The sequence below is a fragment of the Mya arenaria genome, chromosome 2, assembly GCF_026914265.1.
Source record: "Mya arenaria isolate MELC-2E11 chromosome 2, ASM2691426v1".
Taxonomy (NCBI): domain Eukaryota; kingdom Metazoa; phylum Mollusca; class Bivalvia; order Myida; family Myidae; genus Mya; species Mya arenaria.
This window is the reverse complement of record NC_069123.1, coordinates 49,140,138-49,160,531: the sequence shown is the minus strand read 5'-3', so window position 1 is coordinate 49,160,531 and position 20,394 is coordinate 49,140,138. Positions and strand designations below refer to the sequence as shown.

General features: G+C 39.1%; 1 protein-coding gene and 1 non-coding gene across 2 annotated transcripts; one reads left to right on the top strand and one right to left on the bottom strand.

Annotated features, from left to right (window-relative positions):
• Nucleotides 1–6,477: 6,477 nt before the first annotated feature.
• On the bottom strand, nt 6,478–17,589 carry LOC128225251 (uncharacterized). Its single transcript, XM_052935356.1, has 2 exons — nt 17,316–17,589; nt 6,478–6,948 (listed from the first exon to the last, which is right to left on the bottom strand). The coding sequence occupies exons 1-2, from the start codon at nt 17,490–17,492 to the stop codon at nt 6,538–6,540; spliced, it is 588 nt and encodes a 195-aa protein (XP_052791316.1). The 5' UTR covers nt 17,493–17,589; the 3' UTR covers nt 6,478–6,537.
• A 136-nt stretch (nt 17,590–17,725) lies between these two features.
• Trnar-acg (transfer RNA arginine (anticodon ACG)) lies at nt 17,726–17,798 on the top strand. Its single transcript has one exon. It is a non-coding gene; the product is annotated as a tRNA-Arg (tRNA).
• The last annotated feature ends 2,596 nt before the right edge of the window (nt 17,799–20,394 follow it).

Sequence of the window (20,394 nt, the reverse complement as noted above, 5' to 3'; positions counted from 1 at the left end):
GGGTCTTTTGCGAAAACGAGGTTTACCTGTTTCCGCAGAACACCCTGTGCGAGGGTTGGTATGAACCTATCTTACACGAGCGACTATGGTAGATGTTTTTTCTCTCACCTCAGTTAAACAAAATAATGTAAAAATGTATTTTATCGCTGGAAATTTTTTGTGCGTAGTGAAAATAATGTGCGCATAGATATATGACAATTCCTGGTTGTCATAGATATTCGCGCAGTGATTCAGATTATGTTAATAGTCAAATCGTTCTTTAAATAGTTCTGGATGCAGCAAAGTGAAGGCAATAAAAAGAGTTCCATACGGGTACTTGTTTATCTTTGCCCGTTGGGAAGATAAGAATTCCACGCATGGACAAATGTTTGAATCTACTTTTCTGAGGTGGCAGAAATATATATATCCGAAATCTTTGACTGGTGATAAGGCTGCAATTCTAATTTGTCCATTCAAATTATTGTGTTAAATAACGACATACAACTTGGCTTTTATTTTTTAAAATATGGTTTATAATAACGTATATCTGTCTATTCATAGTGACCAAATATTATTCAGGCATCCAATGGAAGTGGTAAATATTAAGAGAAAAAATATAATGAAACGACAACCAGTATACAAATAATAATTGTTGGACATTTTTACTCATTAATTATCTGTCAGAAGTACCCTTTAAAATAATACCAAACTTATATGGGATCCCCATGCATCAAAATGTAGCATTATCGCCAATGGTTTATGCATTGACAAGTTTAGATGTGTGTATGTTGCCTTAAGTCACATCCATGTCCGACAATATTATACCTTTGAGGTACCTAACACATATTTAACAAAGAAACTTGTATTTGAAAGTCCGCAACATTGTTATTGAGAGTTGTATTAAAACAATCCTTTCGATTGATATACATATGTATTCCCACGTAAATGCAGACACATTCATAAATGTAATATAATTATTCTAAAGCTCTGTAGATAAACACATACTGAAGTGCACATTTGTTGGGTTTATATAATTATTTGCGCTTTGTTTCCTTTCAACCCTTTCAACCATTGTCAGTTCTGTCCGAGATGCCATTTCCAATGTCTCTGGTGTCACATTTTACATGTATAAATTGTATATTCTGTAAAACCTATAAGAACTTATGTCGTATGTGATGAAGACGTCATTTGGAATTATTTAATGTCGATGCGATTGATTATAAAACGCTTTGTGTAATTCTGTCGACTTATAAATATCAAAAAGGTTTATCGAACACAATTATTTCATATAAACTTTACCAAATAAAGACGACGTAGCATGTTCGACTAACTGAGTCGATAAAAAAAACAAGTCAACAGGCAGGAATAGGTTACTTTATCGACTCATTGACAATATTTCTTTTGTGTTTACGTAAAACCAGATAAAAAAGGTGTACGGACGATTACATTAAGCTTATTAAAAATGCCATTTTGAAAGCATTATCACTTTTTGTCTACATATAATCCACGACCATTCATAAGTATATTCATTTGAATCTTTCTCTGCATATGTGACATCATATATATCTGAATCATGCTTAAGTTTCAAATATTGCGATGGAATCGTCATGACAATGCTCTCTTGGTGTTAATAAATTTTATAATGGTTCATTGCTTTGTGATCTCTAACCCTTTTCAAATAATTTCAAGACAATATCTCAAACAAACAAAATATCCGAAAATTGCATGCCATCCAAATTAATTTAAAGTCGGTAAAAAAACCCATTCATTCATAAAACATGTCATACACTGATTTGAATGTGCTAGCTGCTAGCACGACTTTCATTTTTGAATGTCCAATGTCCACTGTCGTGCCAGCACGACTTTCAATTTTGAATGTCCAATGTCAAATGTCGTGCCAGCACAACATTCGATTTTGAATGTCCAATGTCGTGCCAGCACGACTTTCACTTTTGAATGTCCAATGTCCAATGTCGTGCCAGCACAACATTCGATTTTGAATGTCCAATGTCCAATGTCGTGCCAGCACAATATTCGATTTTGAATGTCCAATGTCCAATGTCGTGCCAGCACGACTTTCACTTTTGAATGTCCAATGTCCAATGTTGTGCCAGCACGACTTTCACTTTTGAATGTCCAATGTCCAATGTTGTGCCAGCACGACTTTCACTTTTGAATGTCCAATGTCCAATGTCGTGCCAGCACGACTTTCACTTTTGAATGTCCAATGTCCAATGTTGTGCCAGCACAACATTCGATTTTGAATGTCCAATGTCCAATGTCGTGCCAGCACGACTTTCACTTTTGAATGTCCAATGTCCAATGTCGTGCCAGCACAACATTCGATTTTGAATGTCCAATGTCCAATGTCGTGCTAGCACGACTTTCACTTTTGAATGTCCAATGTCCAATGTCGTGCCAGCACAACATTCGATTTTGAATGTCCAATGTCCAATGTCGTATGTTTAGCTAACTTCACACAGCTAAGTCATTATAGTATGCTGTGCGAGGGTGTTGTAAAAAGTTGTCATACATTCCCTACTTATTTGTGCCAGTTTACTCCCATAGAATAGTCTACCATATTGGTGAACTCAGAAGTCTTTATCTACATTAATCTTAAAATAGCATTTACTATTTTGTTTATAATATATATCACGTTATAAATTTTTCAATAGAACCAAGCTCGGCGAGAAGTTGCGATTGAGCCTGATTCTTTTAAATCAGGTGGTTGTTTTAGCTTTCTCCGGGTTGTCTGGTTGATGGTGTGTTGGACAAACAGAATACTTTTGTTTTTTTTAATTCATGTTCAACATGGAGGCCTTTAATAAAATGATTTTAAACTTATATGCATTTATCCCAGTATCCCAGGAGAAAATGCTCTTCAGTTTGTGAATCACTCTACGTATTGAAATGGTTTGACCCTTGAATATCACTTTATCTGCAAGGTTTAAAGACTCGATCGCTCCCTACTGGTGATATATCAAGGATATGAGTTGGAAATTGTTAAACTGTATCCGACATCGAAAGACTTCACAGGTCTGTCCAAAATGAAAGCCGACAGTTTACAGCGTTTTTCTCCAGTAACCACATTATAAAAACATGTAGAACCGCTCGACAAATAAATTATGCACCAACATTGTGTCAGAACATTTCTTCCACCATTAAGTTTATGACCTCTCTATATTTGTGTCTTTATTTTGGACTTGAAATGGTTAAAAACAGCGCCTTACAGTAAATGGAACATGACGGCCCGGATTCGATCACAAGTATCTTAGTATCCATTGTTCGGCAAAGATTGGGTAAATCTTGACAAGTGTGAGTAATTCTTTTTATAATAGTTGACAGTATATATTAAATGTTTAAATGATCAAACTGGACATACCGGATATATTTCATAGGGACACGCATTCTTACAAAGTCACAGTGTACCATGATCCCCTACTGATTGTGTAGCCATAGTAACAATATTTACCCTTTTCCACTTGTAAACAAAGTTCCATGTATGCGGCGGACAATCCTTGGAGCACTAACATTTTGTTATGCGTTAAAAATGCTTCAACCCGTCTTCCGTTGTAGTCAAAATAAATGAGAAATGTACGTTAACAGTGAGTATGGTGTCTCTGTTTTCGTTGTAAGAGGTTTATAAGAGTAAAATAAACAAGAGGGCCAATGGGTCCTATATCTCTCACCTAAGTAAAACTTTGTGCCGTAGACTTGTTGATAACTAAAGGGCAATAACAGGGATTTGGCTTCTCTGATGTATTATGCCCATTCACATTCTCACCAAATTTTGTGATGATTGGACAAACGCTAATTTTGCTAATTATCAAACACGTTCATACACATTCTGACCAAATTTGGTCATGATTTGACAAAGGATTCAAAAGTAATTGATCGGACTACATACTGGATGGTTCCTGTCTGCCCTTCCATACACCATAGGAGGAACTATTATATGTCAATTTTTTAACAGGCGTGTAACAACATGACAAATATGTATTTGTTTAAAAAGATACAAAGGACAATAACTCTTGCGATATTAGGGTTGGATTTATATAACTCGTCACAAAAAATCACAATTTACTGTAAATAAGTTCATGAAGTTTGAAGTTGGTACTTTCAAATACCAATTTATAATCATAAAATAACAATAAAAAAACCAAGATGACCCATATTCGAACTTAACTTAAAAATATCAAAACAACCTTTCTCACAAATTTCCAGGGTATTTGGGCTGAACATGTTACCTTTAGATTGTTAACAAGGTTTTTCCCTATTTGGGCTCTGTGACCTAGTTTTTGACCCCAGATGACCCATGAGGTAGAAATCAACGAAACAACCGATGTTCCCAGATGACCCATATTCGAACTCGTCCGAGTTATTACTGGGACAAACATCCTGACCAAGTTTCGTGAAAATTGAGGCAAAAATGTGACCACTAGAGTGTTAACAGAGTGTGGACGGACGAAGGACGACGGACATTCATCGATTCTAATAGCTCACCCTCAGCCTACGGCTAAGGTGGGCTAAAAGTCGGGGAATGTATGACCACTTACGATTGACAATTTGGTGTGTTAAATGTAAAGTTTCTGAACAAAAATAGAAATCTGATCGTCTAGAACACGAACTGTTTGTTTCTTAAACATAGCGTGAATACTTAAGGAGTTATTTCAGCGTCCAGTTTTTTTCCCCCGAGGGGTGAGCAGACTGAGGGTCAACCTATGGTTTAATCAAAATGCTCCCATGGAGACGCACGTACCAAGTTCCGTAACGATTGGGTTGAACATGTGGCTTCATGAATCTTATCCAAAATGGTTGTCTGGTGGATTGACATGTATTTAAACAAGAGTACCTACTGTCGCAAAATACACCCGTTCAAATGTTAGGACACCAAGTTTGGTGATAAGTGGTTGTACTTTAAGCGAATTCAGAGATCAGTCATTCTGCAGACATTTTTTGTCAATTCGAGGGTAATACCAGCTCTGTTTTGACTGAGGCGACATGGCTGGTTATCGAACCTGACCAAGATGTTCTGCCCATACACATTCTGACCAAATTTAGTGGGCCATAACGTGACTAAAGAAACCCGGCTGATTATCAAACTTGTTCGAGATATTATGCTAAAACACAATCTGACCTAGTTCGGTTATGATTGGACAAAGGCTTTATTTGCCTTTAAAGTTATTGAGCGGACAATACCAACTTTATGTAAGTTCTATCAATAAAGGGAATAGACACCCGATGATACCATTGTAAGAAAGAATATTGTCAAAACTCAACATAGAACTGATATCGTTGTGTACAACGCATTGGATCTTTCTTACTGATGTATCACATTGCCTACAACACGTATCTTTCGCAGTTTTTGCATATTTTTCAAATGCGGAATTTACTGGGATTGTCTACCACGTATCTATATTTAAAGGCCAATAACTCTTAAATGTGTCAGCGACATGGCTGGTTATCGAACCTGACAAAGATATTCTGTCTGTGCCAATACACATTCTGGCCAAAAAGGCTTCTGAAGTTATTGATGATCGAACAAGACTGCTTTTAGGTAATTTCTATGATTAAAAAGAGATCACTCTTGAATGACGATAATGGCTAGTACGTCCCGTTTTTCGGAAAGGGACGTATAAAAAGACAAACATTTAGGCAAACTCCATAAACACACGTCCGAACCGGATTAAAACTAGAGAACAAGTGAGAAAGGCGCCAAAATAAAATAGGGCGGACAATTAAACATTCGGCGCTGAGAGAGTTCCCTCCCTTGATGATTATTAAATTTTCTGATAGATTGTTAAATTAGGTAAGATGGGGTACAAAATATGACTTCAAGTGTCAACAAGCGTTTCAATACATGTTATTTTGTGACCTTTAAAGTCTAACATTGCCATTAATTGAACTCGACCAATATCTCTCGAAGACGAACATTCTTACTTAGTCTAAAGAAAGACGGTGAAGAAAATGTCACCTAAAAATTGTTCATATTCAATGTCTGTGACCTTGACGGCAATGCTGACCCTCGGGGTCACCTACTGAGCAAACTCCCACTGAAGGTTTATGGGCTTACATAAAAATGTTCCCAATTTATTGTGCGGACACAGTTTTCAAGTAACTGTTGACCACCATGATCTTTGATCTTTAACCATTGCCTATTTCTTACTTAAGAAGAACAAGAGGGTCGTGTTGGCCCTAATGATCACACGGTGCTAGTTTTTACCCAATGGGCATAATTCGAAAAAGCACACCAACTATCTAAGCTCAAGACCGCATGGTTTTTGTCAAAGAAAAGACTGTTTTCTTTCGGTTGCCATAGCAACCACAGTCATGAATGGAATTCAATTCTTTGAACAATTTTGAAAGGGCACCATCCAAGGAACATCCATGTGAAGTTTCCTCTAAACTGACCACGCAATTTAAGTCAAACTTATATGCCCCAACTTTTAAGAAATCATGCAAAATAATTCTTGCAACATAACAAAGTAAAACTTTTTTTCCAGATTTATGATTATTTTATAAGAATATCTTACACAGTTGATTTACCAAAAGCAACATTCAACTGATTTCCTTTTCATCCGATTTCTTTATCGACCTCTTCACTTGCTTCATCATGAGTTTGTACTCTGGGGCAGGGGGAACATCTTCAGCACTTTTATCCAGCTTAGCAAAGCTGTACTTACTCTTGATAATTTTTCTCTTTGTCACAAACATGTCTTCTGAAACTCTATACCCATGGGCCTTCAGCTCACCACTTATAAACATTTTCATGAGAGGAGGAACAGTAACCTCGTATGGAACAACAGTTTCTTTTGTTGGATAGGACGATTTAACTGAGTCAATGATAGCTTGTTCTTGTTCTTTTGGCACCAAAATCCAATCAAACTTGTAGCCAGAATCAATTCTGCACACGCCATAGTTCTTGCCCCTGAACACCTTCTCCCCGAAGGCTAGTCCTTTGTGGTAACCCTGAAACAAAACATGACTTTAGAACATTCTTTTATTACAAAAAAAATAAAAACATAATTGTATAATGTAAGTATGTCAATGCATAAATTCTGTTCTTTTTGTTCAGAAACATAATGACTAATATAGTGAAAAAGTCCATAAGGTCAAATTTAAACAACTTATTTATTAAAATGCCTATTTCTTTAAGCTTGATTGCAATAAGGATGTTTATGGAATCCCTCTTTTGTTATTTTCCTGGAAAGACACCAGTACTAATTGGCCATATCAAGAGGCCTTGAGAAAGTATCACTGGTTGGGACAAAACCCACAACCTCTTTAGTGAGAGGCAGAGCAGACACTGATATTACAACTTCACCCAGAACCCACAACAACCCTTGACAATTCATGTCGGTATCAGCAGACACCGATACTACAACTTCACCCAGAACCCACAACAACCCTTGACAATTCATGTCGGTATCAGCAGACACTGATACTAGAACTTCACCCAGAACCCACAACAACCCTTGACACTTCATGTCGGTATCAGCAGACACTGATACTATAACTTCACCCAGAACCCACAACAACCCTTGACAATTCATGTCGGTATCAGCAGACACTGATACTACAACTTCACCAAGAACCCACAACAACCCTTGACAATTCATGTCCGTATCAGCAGACACTGATACTACAACTTCACCCAGAACCCACAACAACCCTTGACAATTCATGTCGGTATCAGCAGACACTGATACTACAACTTCACCTAGAACCCACAACAACCCTTGACAATTCATGTCAGCCCCAGGAGTCACTGATACTACAACTTCAACCAGAACCCACAACAACCCTTGACAATTCATGTCCTTATCAGCAGACACTGATACTACAACTTCACACAGAACCCACAACAACCCTTGACAATTCATGTCGGTATCAGCAGACACTGATACTACAACTTCACCCAGAACCCACAACAACTCTTGACAATTCATGTCAGTATCAGCAGACACTGATACTAGAACTTCACCCAGAACCCACAACAACCCTTGACAATTCATGTCGGTATCAGCAGACACTGATACTACAACTTCACCCAGAACCCACAACAACTCATGACAATTCATGTCGGTATCAGCAGACACTGATACTACAACTTCACCCAGAACCCACAACAACCCTTGACAATTCATGTCAGTATCAGCAGACACTGATACTACAACTTCACCCAGAACCCACAACAACTCTTGACAATTCATGTCGGTATCAGCAGACACTGATACTACAACTTTACCCAGAACCCACAACAACTCTTGACAATTCATGTCAGTATCAGCAGACACTGATACTACAACTTCACCCAGAACCCACAACAACTCTTGACAATTCATGTCGGTATCAGCAGACACTGATACTAGAACTTCACCCAGAACCCACAACAACCCTCGACAATTCATGTCGGTATCAGCAGACACTGATACTACAACTTTACCCAGAACCCACAACAACTCATGACAATTCATGTCAGTATCAGCAGACACTGATACTACAACTTCACCCAGAACCCACAGCAACCCTTGACAATTCATGTCAGCCCCAGGAGTCACTGATACTACAACTTCACCCAGAACCCACAACAACTCTTGACAATTCATGTCAGCCCCAGGAGTCACTGATACTACAACTTCACCCAGAACCCACAACAACCCTTGACAATTCATGTCGGTATCAGCAGACACTGATATTACAACTTCATCAAGAACCCACAACAACTCTTGACAATTCATGTCAGCCCAAGGAGTCACTGACACTACAACTTCACCCAGAACCCACAACAACTCTTGACAATTCATGTCAGCCCCAGGAGTCACTGATACTACAACTTCAACCAGAACCCACAACAACCCTTGACAATTCATGTCCTTATCAGCAGACACTGATACTACAACTTCACACAGAACCCACAACAACCCTTGACAATTCATGTCAGCCCCAGGAGTCACTGATACTACAACTTCACCCAGAACCCACAACAACCCTTGACAATTCATGTCGGTATCAGCAGACACTGATACTACAACTTCACCCAGAACCCACAGCAACCCTTGACAATTCATGTCGGTATCAGCAGACACTGATATTACAACTTCACCCAGAACCCACAACAACTCTTGACAATTCATGTCAGCCCCTGGAGTCACTGATACTACAACTTCACCCAGAACCCACAACAACCCTTGACAATTCATGTCGGTATCAGCAGACACTGATATTACAACTTCCCCCAGAACCTACAACAACTCTTGACAATTCATGTCAGCCCCAGGAGTCACTGATACTACAACTTCACCCAGAACCTACAACAACTCCTGACAATTCATGTCAGCCCCAGGAGTCACTGATACTACAACTTCACCCAGAACCCACAACAACTCTTGACAATTCATGTCAGCCCCAGGAGTCACTGATACTACAACTTCACCCAGAACCCACAACAACTCTTGACAATTCATGTCAGCCCCAGGAGTCACTGATACTACAACTTCACCCAGAACCCACAACAACTCTTGACAATTCATGTCAGCCCCAGGAGTCATTGATACTACAACTTCACCCAGAACCCACAACAACTCTTGACAATTCATGTCAGCCCCAGGAGTCACTGATACTACAACTTCACCCAGAACCCACAACAACCCTTGACAATTCATGTCAGCCCCAGGAGTCACTGATACTACAACTTCACCCAGAACCCACAACAACCCTTGACAATTCATGTCAGCCCCAGGAGTCACTGATACTACAACTTCACCCAGAACCCACAACAACCCTTGACAATTCATGTCAGCCCCAGCAGACACTGATACTACAACTTCACCCAGAACCCACAACAACTCTTGACAATTCATGTCGGTATCAGCAGACACTGATATTACAACTTCACACAGAACCCACAACAACCCTTGACAATTCATGTCAGCCCCAGGAGTCACTGATACTACAACTTCAACCAGAACCCACAACAACCCTTGACAATTCATGTCCTTATCAGCAGACACTGATACTACAACTTCACACAGAACCCACAACAACCCTTGACAATTCATGTCAGCCCCAGGAGTCACTGATACTACAACTTCACCCAGAACCCACAACAACCCTTGACAATTCATGTCGGTATCAGCAGACACTGATACTACAACTTCACCCAGAACCCACAGCAACCCTTGACAATTCATGTCGGTATCAGCAGACACTGATACTACAACTTCACCCAGAACCCAAAACAACTCTTGACAATTCATGTCAGCCCCTGGAGTCACTGATACTACAACTTCACCCAGAACCCACAACAACCCTTGACAATTCATGTCGGTATCAGCAAACACTGATATTACAACTTCCCCCAGAACCTACAACAACTCTTGACAATTCATGTCAGCCCCAGGAGTCACTGATACTACAACTTCCCCCAGAACCTACAACAACTCTTGACAATTCATGTCAGCCCCAGGAGTCACTGATACTACAACTTCACCCAGAACCCACAACAACTCTTGACAATTCATGTCAGCCCCAGGAGTCACTGATACTACAACTTCACCCAGAACCCACAACAACTCTTGACAATTCATGTCAGCACCAGGAGTCACTGATACTACAACTTCACCCAGAACCCACAACAACTCTTGACAATTCATGTCAGCCCCAGGAGTCACTGATACTACAACTTCACCCAGAACCCACAACAACTCTTGACAATTCATGTCAGCCCCAGGAGTCACTGATACTACAACTTCACCCAGAACCCACAACAACTCTTGACAATTCATGTCAGCCCCAGGAGTCACTGATACTACAACTTCACCCAGAACCCACAACAACCCTTGACAATTCATGTCAGCCCCAGGAGTCACTGATACTACAACTTCACCCAGAACCCACAACAACCCTTGACAATTCATGTCAGCCCCAGGAGTCACTGATACTACAACTTCACCCAGAACCCACAACAACCCTTGACAATTCATGTCAGCCCCAGCAGACACTGATACTACAACTTCACCCAGAACCCACTACAACCCTTGACAATTCATGTCAGCCCCAGCAGACACTGATACTACAACTTCACCCAGAACCCACAACAACTCTTGACAATTCATGTCAGCCCCAGCAGACACTGATCCTACAACTTCACCCAGAACCCAAAACAACCCTTGACAATTCATGTCAGCCCCAGGAGTCACTGATACTACAACTTCACCCAGAACCCACTACAACCCTTGACAATTCATGTCAGCCCCAGCAGACACTGATACTACAACTTCACCCAGAACCCACAACAACTCTTGACAATTCATGTCAGCCCCAGGAGTCACTGATACTACAACTTCACCCAGAACCCACTACAACCCCTGACAATTCATGTCAGCCCCAGCAGACACTGATACTACAACTTCACCCAGAACCCACAACAACTCTTGACAATTCATGTCAGCCCCAGGAGTCACTGATACTACAACTTCACCCAGAACCCACTACAACCCTTGACAATTCATGTCAGCCCCAGCAGACACTGATACTACAACTTCACCCAGAACCCACAACAACTCTTGACAATTCATGTCAGCCCCAGGAGTCACTGATACTACAACTTCACCCAGAACCCACTACAACCCCTGACAATTCATGTCAGCCCCAGCAGACACTGATACTACAACTTCACCCAGAACCCACAACAACTCTTGATAATTCATGTCAGCCCCAGGAGTCACTGATACTACAACTTCACCCAGAACCCACTACAACCCTTGACAATTCATGTCAGCCCCAGCAGACACTGATACTACAACTTCACCCAGAACCCACAACAACTCTTGACAATTCATGTCAGCCCCAGGAGTCACTGATACTACAACTTCACCCAGAACCCACAACAACCCTTGACAATTCATGTCAGCCCCAGGAGTCACTGAAGCAAATCATCAAATGTTCAGCTAATTTTAGGTTTATAAAAATGCCTTAAATATTCTTTTTGGCCACAATCCCTGTTACACGTAGCAAATGCTATCTCAATATCACAAAGTTTTCATCGATATATGAAGGGGCACTTTTACCGTATTGCTATTGGTCGAGCTCTGAAGAAAGGTGGTAATACTACATAAATTATTATTATATGCTTTCTTGTGGTAAAAACAAGAGGCTCAAGATGGCCCTATATTGCTGATCTGAGTAGAACTTTAATGGTGCTCTAAACATTTCTATAATGAAATCACAATAACTCTTGGGTGACTACAGGGATTTGACTAGTTATCAAACCTGTTGAAGGTATCATGCCCATACACATTCTGATCAAATCTGGTGATGACTGGACAATTGCTTGTTAAGTAAGTGATAGTACAATACCTATAACTAAAGGGTGACAACTCTTGAGTTACTACAACGATATGGCTGGTTATTAAAATTGTTCAAGATATTATACTCATACACATTCTGACCAATTTTGGTCTTAATTGAAAAAGGGTTTTGAAATTAATGATCAGAAAACATATTGGACGCAGCCCACTCAAATGCCAGGCATCACAGGTAAAACTACAGTATGTCGCCTTTTTAAACAGGCATATACAAACATGAAAAATATGTTTATGAAAAGTTACAAAGGGCCATTAACTATTACAATATTTTAGATGGAGTTATATAACTTGTCACAAAAGGGCCCATTGTTAAGTTGCAAAAAAAAGTTCATGAAGTTTCAAGTTAATAGTTGGTCAGGAAAAGCTAGATGGCCCAGAAAAAATGAGTTGGTGTTACCATTGTATACAGTGCTCCAATCCAATTACTTTTGTCATAGCCTGCATGAAATAATGAAATGGCTTTTGTAAATACTTTTTCCATTATGTAACTGAATTCAAACTATATGCTTATATTTCCAGGTCAGCAGTTAATTGTTATGTCATTCCTGTTGGAATATAGCTCATTGAGCTGATGTTTCTTGTTATCATAATACCCAAATAAAAAAAATAAAAAATCTTTATTGTGTATCTTGTATATATCTTCGATGATTGTAAAACAATAATTTTTTTATTTTTTTTAAATATTAAAATAATAAAAATTATAATGATAAAAGGATCTCCTAAGAAACTTTTTTTAAAATTATTTTAAAACTGGGCAGCCAGCAGTTTCTGAGAAGAAGATTTTAAAAGTTTCTAATTTGGGTTTCCATGGCAAAACAAAATTCTGCATGGAACCACTTTTATTTACGAAATCTGGAAGAGAACCATCCAAGAAACATTCCTATGAAGTTTGGTTGAAATTGTCCCAATTCTTAAGGAGAAAGTTGTTTGAAGGAACATGTTGACAACGAAGGGAGGGACGGATGACTGACAATCACCCTAACATTATAGCTCCAGCTGAGCTCTTTTTACTCATGAGAACTTAAAATTGGTTTTCAAAATAAAATATCATTTCAATTTTATCTTATGAACACCATAGATGATATTTTCATTTCATGTGTGTGTAAATGACAAAAAAAAAAGAAATTTCACTCAGTCACTGAAATGATTAACCTGGAATTATGTCAGCTACATGAGCATTTCAAACCTCTGTTATGTCTGTAGTTTGGCAAGCTCTTAACAATGCAATTATGATGTCCACCTGGGCTTAATCCCCAAGTCATGACACATGTGACAATTTTTATTAAAGATAAATCACAGTGAGATTGTTTCTCTTCTGTACCTTGTACCAAATATTCTGTACCTAACGAAAACAGTTCATACACACTTTTCGCTGTTAAAGCTGCACTCTCACAGATATAGCATTTTTACAACTTTTTTATTTTTTGTCTTGAAAAGAGCAAGTTTTTGAGTAAATACCTGCATACCAATGTTACAAGATTGCTGACAAAAAATTCAGATCGTACATTTTCATATTTCCGTTCGAAAATTAATGTTTTATGACTTAAACTGTTACAAACGGTTTAAAGGGGCTGTACTCTGTATGATGAAACAATGAAAACAAAAGAAAATTGTTTAAAACTAACATAAACTTGGTATCGATGTGTACAATGCATTGAAACCTACTAACTGAAGTACCACAAAGTTTACAATAAATTTATTTTTCGCAGTTTTTTCCATTAAAAGAGATTACTAGGTATGTCTACCTTGTAGAACTCATTCCTTATGTATGATTGGCTAATTGATATTATCATATGATATGACCATGTTAGGTATATAGCTTAAATATTCAAACTGCTTAGGGTAAGCCTTTGTAGCACAGTGAATACAACACTGAACTGCACACTGGGCGACACCAGTTCGAGGCCTGTCTCGGACTCGATTTTTTTTTAAATTTTGGTATGTTTTTTTTTACAATTATGATATCAAAGAGTAAAACATTTTATTAAATAATTGTCCTGAGATTTGTTACAGAAAACAAGAGCTGTCACAGTATGTGACGAATGCCCCGATTGTGACATTGACCTATGAACAAGGTCAGTACATGAAAAGTTGATCTTGCCTTTACATGTCAAATACATATGGCAAGTTATTTTAAATTGCCTCTAAACATAAAAAAAATACCACCCATAGTTGACAACCCACACTGTTATGTCCTTATATATGCAGCATTCCATTGAGAATAAACACCCAAGTGTGACCTTGACCTTTGAGATAGGGACACGGGTCTGTCATGCGACACGTCGTCTTGGTATGTGGAACACATGTGGCAAGTTATTTTAAAATCTGTCCATACAAGGGAAAGTTACAGCCCGGACACGACAACTTATAATCTATGTCCTTATATGCTGCACTCTGTTGTGAATAAACACCTAAGTGTGACCTTGACCTTAGAGGTAGGGACACGGGTCTTGCACGCAACACGTCGTCTTGGTATGTGGAACACATGTGGCAAGTTATTTTAAAATCTGTCCATACAAGGGAAAGTTACAGCCCGGACACGAGTTATTGAGCCGGACACACGGACGGACGGAAGGACGTACGGACGGACAGACGGTGCGATTTTAATATGCCCACCTTCGGGGGCATAAAAACTTTTTTTGGTTCCAATCTGCTGTAAAGTACCTAAGAAAAATGCATAAAACATCAATTTTTTAACTTAAATATAAAAATCTGTGATCTAATTTTTGTCAGCTCTCATTTATAACTGGTTTTCTTGGATTTTCGCTAAAATTGCCTCGTTCCAAGAAAAAATTTAAGAAAGTTGTCAAAACGTTCAATCTGTGAGAGTGCAGCTTTAAATGCACAAGCAACATTATCATAAATGGGGCATGCATTATGAGGTCCCAATAAAATGCTTTTGTTGATACCGTAAAATCAAACTATTAATTACTTTTGTTTTAAAATAACTCCTAGTGCCTCAGTCAATCCAAAACTGCAGCAAATCCATGAGGAAATCATCATTACTTGTAACATCATGTAATTTGTCTTTAAATATGGTTATACCTTCCAAAGAAAAACCTGGGAGGGAATGTAACCCCATAGTAGAGCTCTAGCCTTAAACTGCTGGAACACCAGCATATATCCCTCCAATTGGGCCGCTGGTGCTAACACACACAGACTGCACTCCTCCCAGTAACCTGTTAGGCCAATTCAGACATGCTTGCCTTTAACTTCTGGTACCATTATTGAAAATCTGATAAGACATCTGAGGTGTGGTAACCACCAGAAAACAAACCCAGGGCTGTCAATCTGCCATTGGGGAATTGGGCTGGGCCCTTCCAAGTAGAAATTTATTTAGTGAAGAGGAACTATGAATAAATGGTAAAACACGTCATTGTTTACTGCGCTAGGATTTCAAAAATAAGATCACTTGTCTGATCACATGTACTGGGTGAGTACCCAAAATGGAACAGTACCTAAATAAGGGACACCCGATATAAAAGCGTTTTTCCGATCGAGATCAGTTCATATATGAATTTAATCAATAAAGACGCTTGCCTTAGATACAAGTTCCAAAAAACACAATACTCCGGTAAGTATTTCAAATGCTGCTATCATTCAAAGTTTTTCATGTTTAAATTTAATACATGGCACCCGGAATGACTTCAGGCTTGCTACAATCACAGCATACTGGTACAGTCTGTCTTATTTTTACTTAAATCATCATATTTTACTGACAAAACAAAACAAGCTGGAAATAAAATAAATCTAAATTAACTAAAACAAAACATGTAGCAATAATTTTAAAAGGATACAAAATAATAAATAATGAGTTAATACTGTTCCTTATTTAGGTACTCCTAGAACAAACATGGCAGTCCTTGACTGTGCAGTTAATAAAGTACTTTTCATGCAGATTGGTAATCTTGAAAAAACCCATTTATATCAACCAATTGGTCTGGAATCCTAGTTAGTCTAAAATAATAGACGTGTTATACGGGATTCTTCCAATCCCTAACGTCTAAACGGGAATGTGCAAAAAACGGGGGTGTTTTAAAAATATTGAAATTGTTTTAAGTGAAGTATTTTATAATTGAGATTGATCATAAAGATTTATATCCATATTTTGCCATGTAAGTGAAATGTTATTTTGCACTAAACAAGCATTTAATCCATTAAAACAAGTTGTTTACCTTTCCAATAAAACGAAAGTTGACTGACACAGATAACAATTATGCGAAGGGGAACAACTCGATACAATCGTAATAACTCGGCCACCTCTGACAAAGCATCGAGATAGACCTTGTTATACAATCATAACAACTCGGCAATGGCTGAAATGTTCCGAGCGATTTAAAACTGTGCCCTGAAGCCTTGCAGGTGCCCTTCATGTATATATCGTTATGTTTTGACAGAATGAAATGAAGAAAAGCCGTCAAATTCATAATTATAAGTTGGATAAAAAAAAATTGTGTACGGAACTAATATAAAATAACATTATCTGGTAATATTTCTTGTTTTTATGATATTTTATAGACGCTATATGCTTGAACCCGGAATCCTGATCGGAACAACTACCCACTTTTGATACTAAACAATTTGTATGTGAAGGATTTGCCATATCAAAAATCTAAAAAAATCCGTCAACGTACAATTATTTGGACTAGAATCCTAGTATGCTGATGGAAAATTGTGTAGTGGTGCAAGACTAACTAAAGATATTTCAAATATAGTGCCGCAATTGCTCCGAATTAGATACAAAAGAGAATAATATAAATGCAATCAAATCAGTGCTGTACATATGGCAGGAGAAAATATCTCTTGGCTTTTTTGGTCAATATCATTTGGTCAATTTTGGGAATTTCAATGCGTGTAAATGAGTATTGGTCAGACAGCCAGATCTCCACAAGAAATGATGTGCATATTATAATAAGTACAGTCCTTAACATTTGAACTTATAGTAAGAATGATCTGCTTCGTGTATACCTTGACGTTCATTGCAGGCACAACTTGGGTAAGTCTGTAGTACGATGGTTCCTCATACCGATCCCATTTTTTTCTCATAACCATTCTTCCGATTCCAGCATTTCTGTATTTTCTTGCAATCTGGAATAATGATTTGCCATGAAAATAGCTTTCTTTGCCCACGTATATAACTGACATTTTTATTATTTATTTTCAACTTCGTATAAAAAAAATTAATATGTGTCGCGAAATTACATTAAAAGGACTCGGAGTGCTTGATTTTTATAAATTTCGATGAGAGGTTCCTTCCCTTTTAACAATATTCGATTAGACAAACACATTATATTGCTGTAAGAGTTACTTCCCTTCCACCGTGTTGATCGTAATCGATGAACAGATTATATATACCGTAGTCTTTGCATTGTACAACTGGTCTCGTGGCCCAATGGATAAGGCGCCTGACTACGAATCAGGAGATTGCAGGTTCGAGTCCTGCCGAGATCGCACTTTTTCTTGCAATGAAATTCGAAATGGTATTCTATATCAGATCTATATAGTTTTAAACTCGTATCGTATTTTAATATTTTATTGTTAACATTTTCTCACTTCAATACCTATTCCATTCCCGTCCATCGACCTGGTTTTAGAATGAGCCGAAGTAGATGTCCAATTCGGAGTATATGTCCGTTTTAGGTCAATTATCAACATTATTATATAAATTAACACATCATACTCTGTCATGTTAGATCATCGACGACGCATTGACCGGGGGCGAAAACCTATCATGGTATATTATATAATTACAATGGCTTTCGGTGCAAAATACTTTCATTATATTTCTAAAATAATATTATTGATTCATGATTGATATATTTGATAGCACCATTCTGCCCTCATGCCGCCGGAAGACCAACATCGGCACCTATCTGCCTACATAGAATATAATGTTTAAGTCTATCACTGATTATTTGTTTTGTTCTGATTAAAACCGTAATAAAATGATTTAAAAAAAAATAGCAGATATTTAGCAGCTGAAACACTCTTGTTAATTCAATTAAACACTTAACATTCTCTGTCCAATTCATAATTCCTGATCAAGTTATTTACAGTGCCGTACCCTTTTCAGACTGTGTGGCCCCGTTCGTGTTTTAGAAGTTTCATTATAATTTATGTGATAATTAACAATGTGTACAACAGGAAAAATATTCCATTTTTAACAACTACACTTGATGTCATGATTGATAACCATGCAAGACCAGTACATCAAGATGAAATTAAACGAAAAAAGGAAGAAACAGGGAAGAGCAGGAATGAACAGTGATGTACAACGCTGGAAGGATGAAGAAAATAAAGCGCCGGAAGAAGGATGAAGAGGGAATTTAAGGGCAGTAAAAGGATTATCAGGGCCGGAAGAAGGGTGAAGAGGAAATAGACTGCCTGGGCTGGATGAAAGGCGAGGAGGGAATATAAGGGCCGGAAGAAAGTTGAAGAGGGAATATAAGGGCTGATAGAAAGGTGAAGAGGGAATATAAGGGCTGATAGAAAGGTGAAGAGAGAATATAAGGGCCGGAAGAAATGTGAAGAGGGAATATAGGGGCTGGAAGAAATGTGAAGAGGAAATACAAGGGCCGGAAGAAATGTGAAGAGGAAATATAAGGGCTGGAAGAAGGGTGGGGATGGAATATAAGGGCTGGAAGAAGGGTGGGGATGGAATATAAGGGCTGGGAGAAGGATGGCGAGGGAATTTAAGGGCTGAAAGAAGGTTAAACAGGGAATATAAGGGCTGAAAGAACGGTGAAGAGGGAATATAAGGGCAGGAAAAAGGCTGAAGAGGGAAAATAAGGGCTGGAAGAAGGGTGGGGAGGGAATATAAGGGCTGAAAGAACGGTGAACAGGGAATATAAGGGCTGGAAGAAGGGTGAACAGGGAATATTAGGGCTGGAAGAACGGTGAACAGGGAATATAAGGGCTGGAAGAACGGTGAAGAGGGAGTATAAGGGCTGGAAAAAGAGTGAAAAGGGAATATAAAGGCTGGAAGAAGGGCGAAGAGGGAATATAAGGGCTTGAAGAACGATGAAGAGGGAATATAAGAGCTGATAGAAGGGTGAAGAGGGAATATTAGGGCTGGACGAAGGGTTAAAGGGAATATGAGGGCTGGAAAAAGGATGAAAAGGGAATATCAGGGCTGATAGAAAGGTGAAGAGGGAATATAAGGGCTGGAAGAAAGGTGAAGAGGGAATATCAGGGCTGATAGAAAGGTGAAGAGGGAATATCAGGGCTGATATAAAGGTGAATAGGGAATATCAGGGCTGGAAGAAGGGTGTGGAGGGAATATAAGGGCTCGTAGAAGGGTGAAAAGGAATTAAGGGCCGGAAGAAGGGTGGGGAGGGAATATAAGGGCTGGAAGAATGGTGAGGAGGAAATGCAAGGACTGGAAGAATGGTGGGGAGGGAATATAAGGGCCAGAAGAAGGGTAAGGAGGGAATAAAAGGGCCGGAAAAAGGATGTGGATGGAATAGAAGGGCCGGAAAAGGGTGAGGAGGGAATATAAGGGTCAGAAGAAAGGAGAGGAGGGAATATAAGGGTCAGAAGAAGGGTGAGGATGGAATAGAAGGGCCGATGGAAGGATGAGGAGGGAATATAAGGGCCGGAAGAAGGGTGAGGTGGGAATACAAGGGCGAAAGAAGGGTGAGGTGGAAATATTAGGGCCGGAAGAAGGGTGAGGAGGGACAAGAAGGGCCGAGGAAAGATGAGGAGGGAATATAAGGGCCAGAAGAAGGGTAAGGTGGGAATAAAAGGGCCGGAAGAAAGATGGGGGTGGAATAGAAGGGCCGGAAGAAGGGTGGGGAGGGACTATAAGGGCCGGAAGAAGGGCGAGGAGGGAATATAAGGGTCGTAAAAAGGGCGAGGAGGGAATATAATAGCCGGGAGGAGGGTGAGGTGGGAATATAAAGGCCAGAAGAAGGGTGAGGAGGAAATATAAGGGCCGATGGAAGGGTGAGGAGGGAATATAAGGGTCGATGGAAGGGTGAGGAGGGAATATAAGGGCCGGAGGAAGGGTGAGGAGGGAATATAAGGGCCGGAGGAAGGGTGGAGGGTG

What these genes read in the sequence shown, in the direction of transcription:
- LOC128225251 (XM_052935356.1), bottom strand. Translation starts at nt 17,492, where the DNA reads ATGTCAGTTATATACGTGGGCAAAGAAAGCTATTTTCATGGCAAATCA. An exon ending in TGCCTGCAATGAACGTCAAG is followed by an intron (nt 6,949 to 17,315) that starts GTATACACGAAG and finishes GTTTTGTTTCAG; the next exon opens with GGTTACCACAAAGGACTAGC.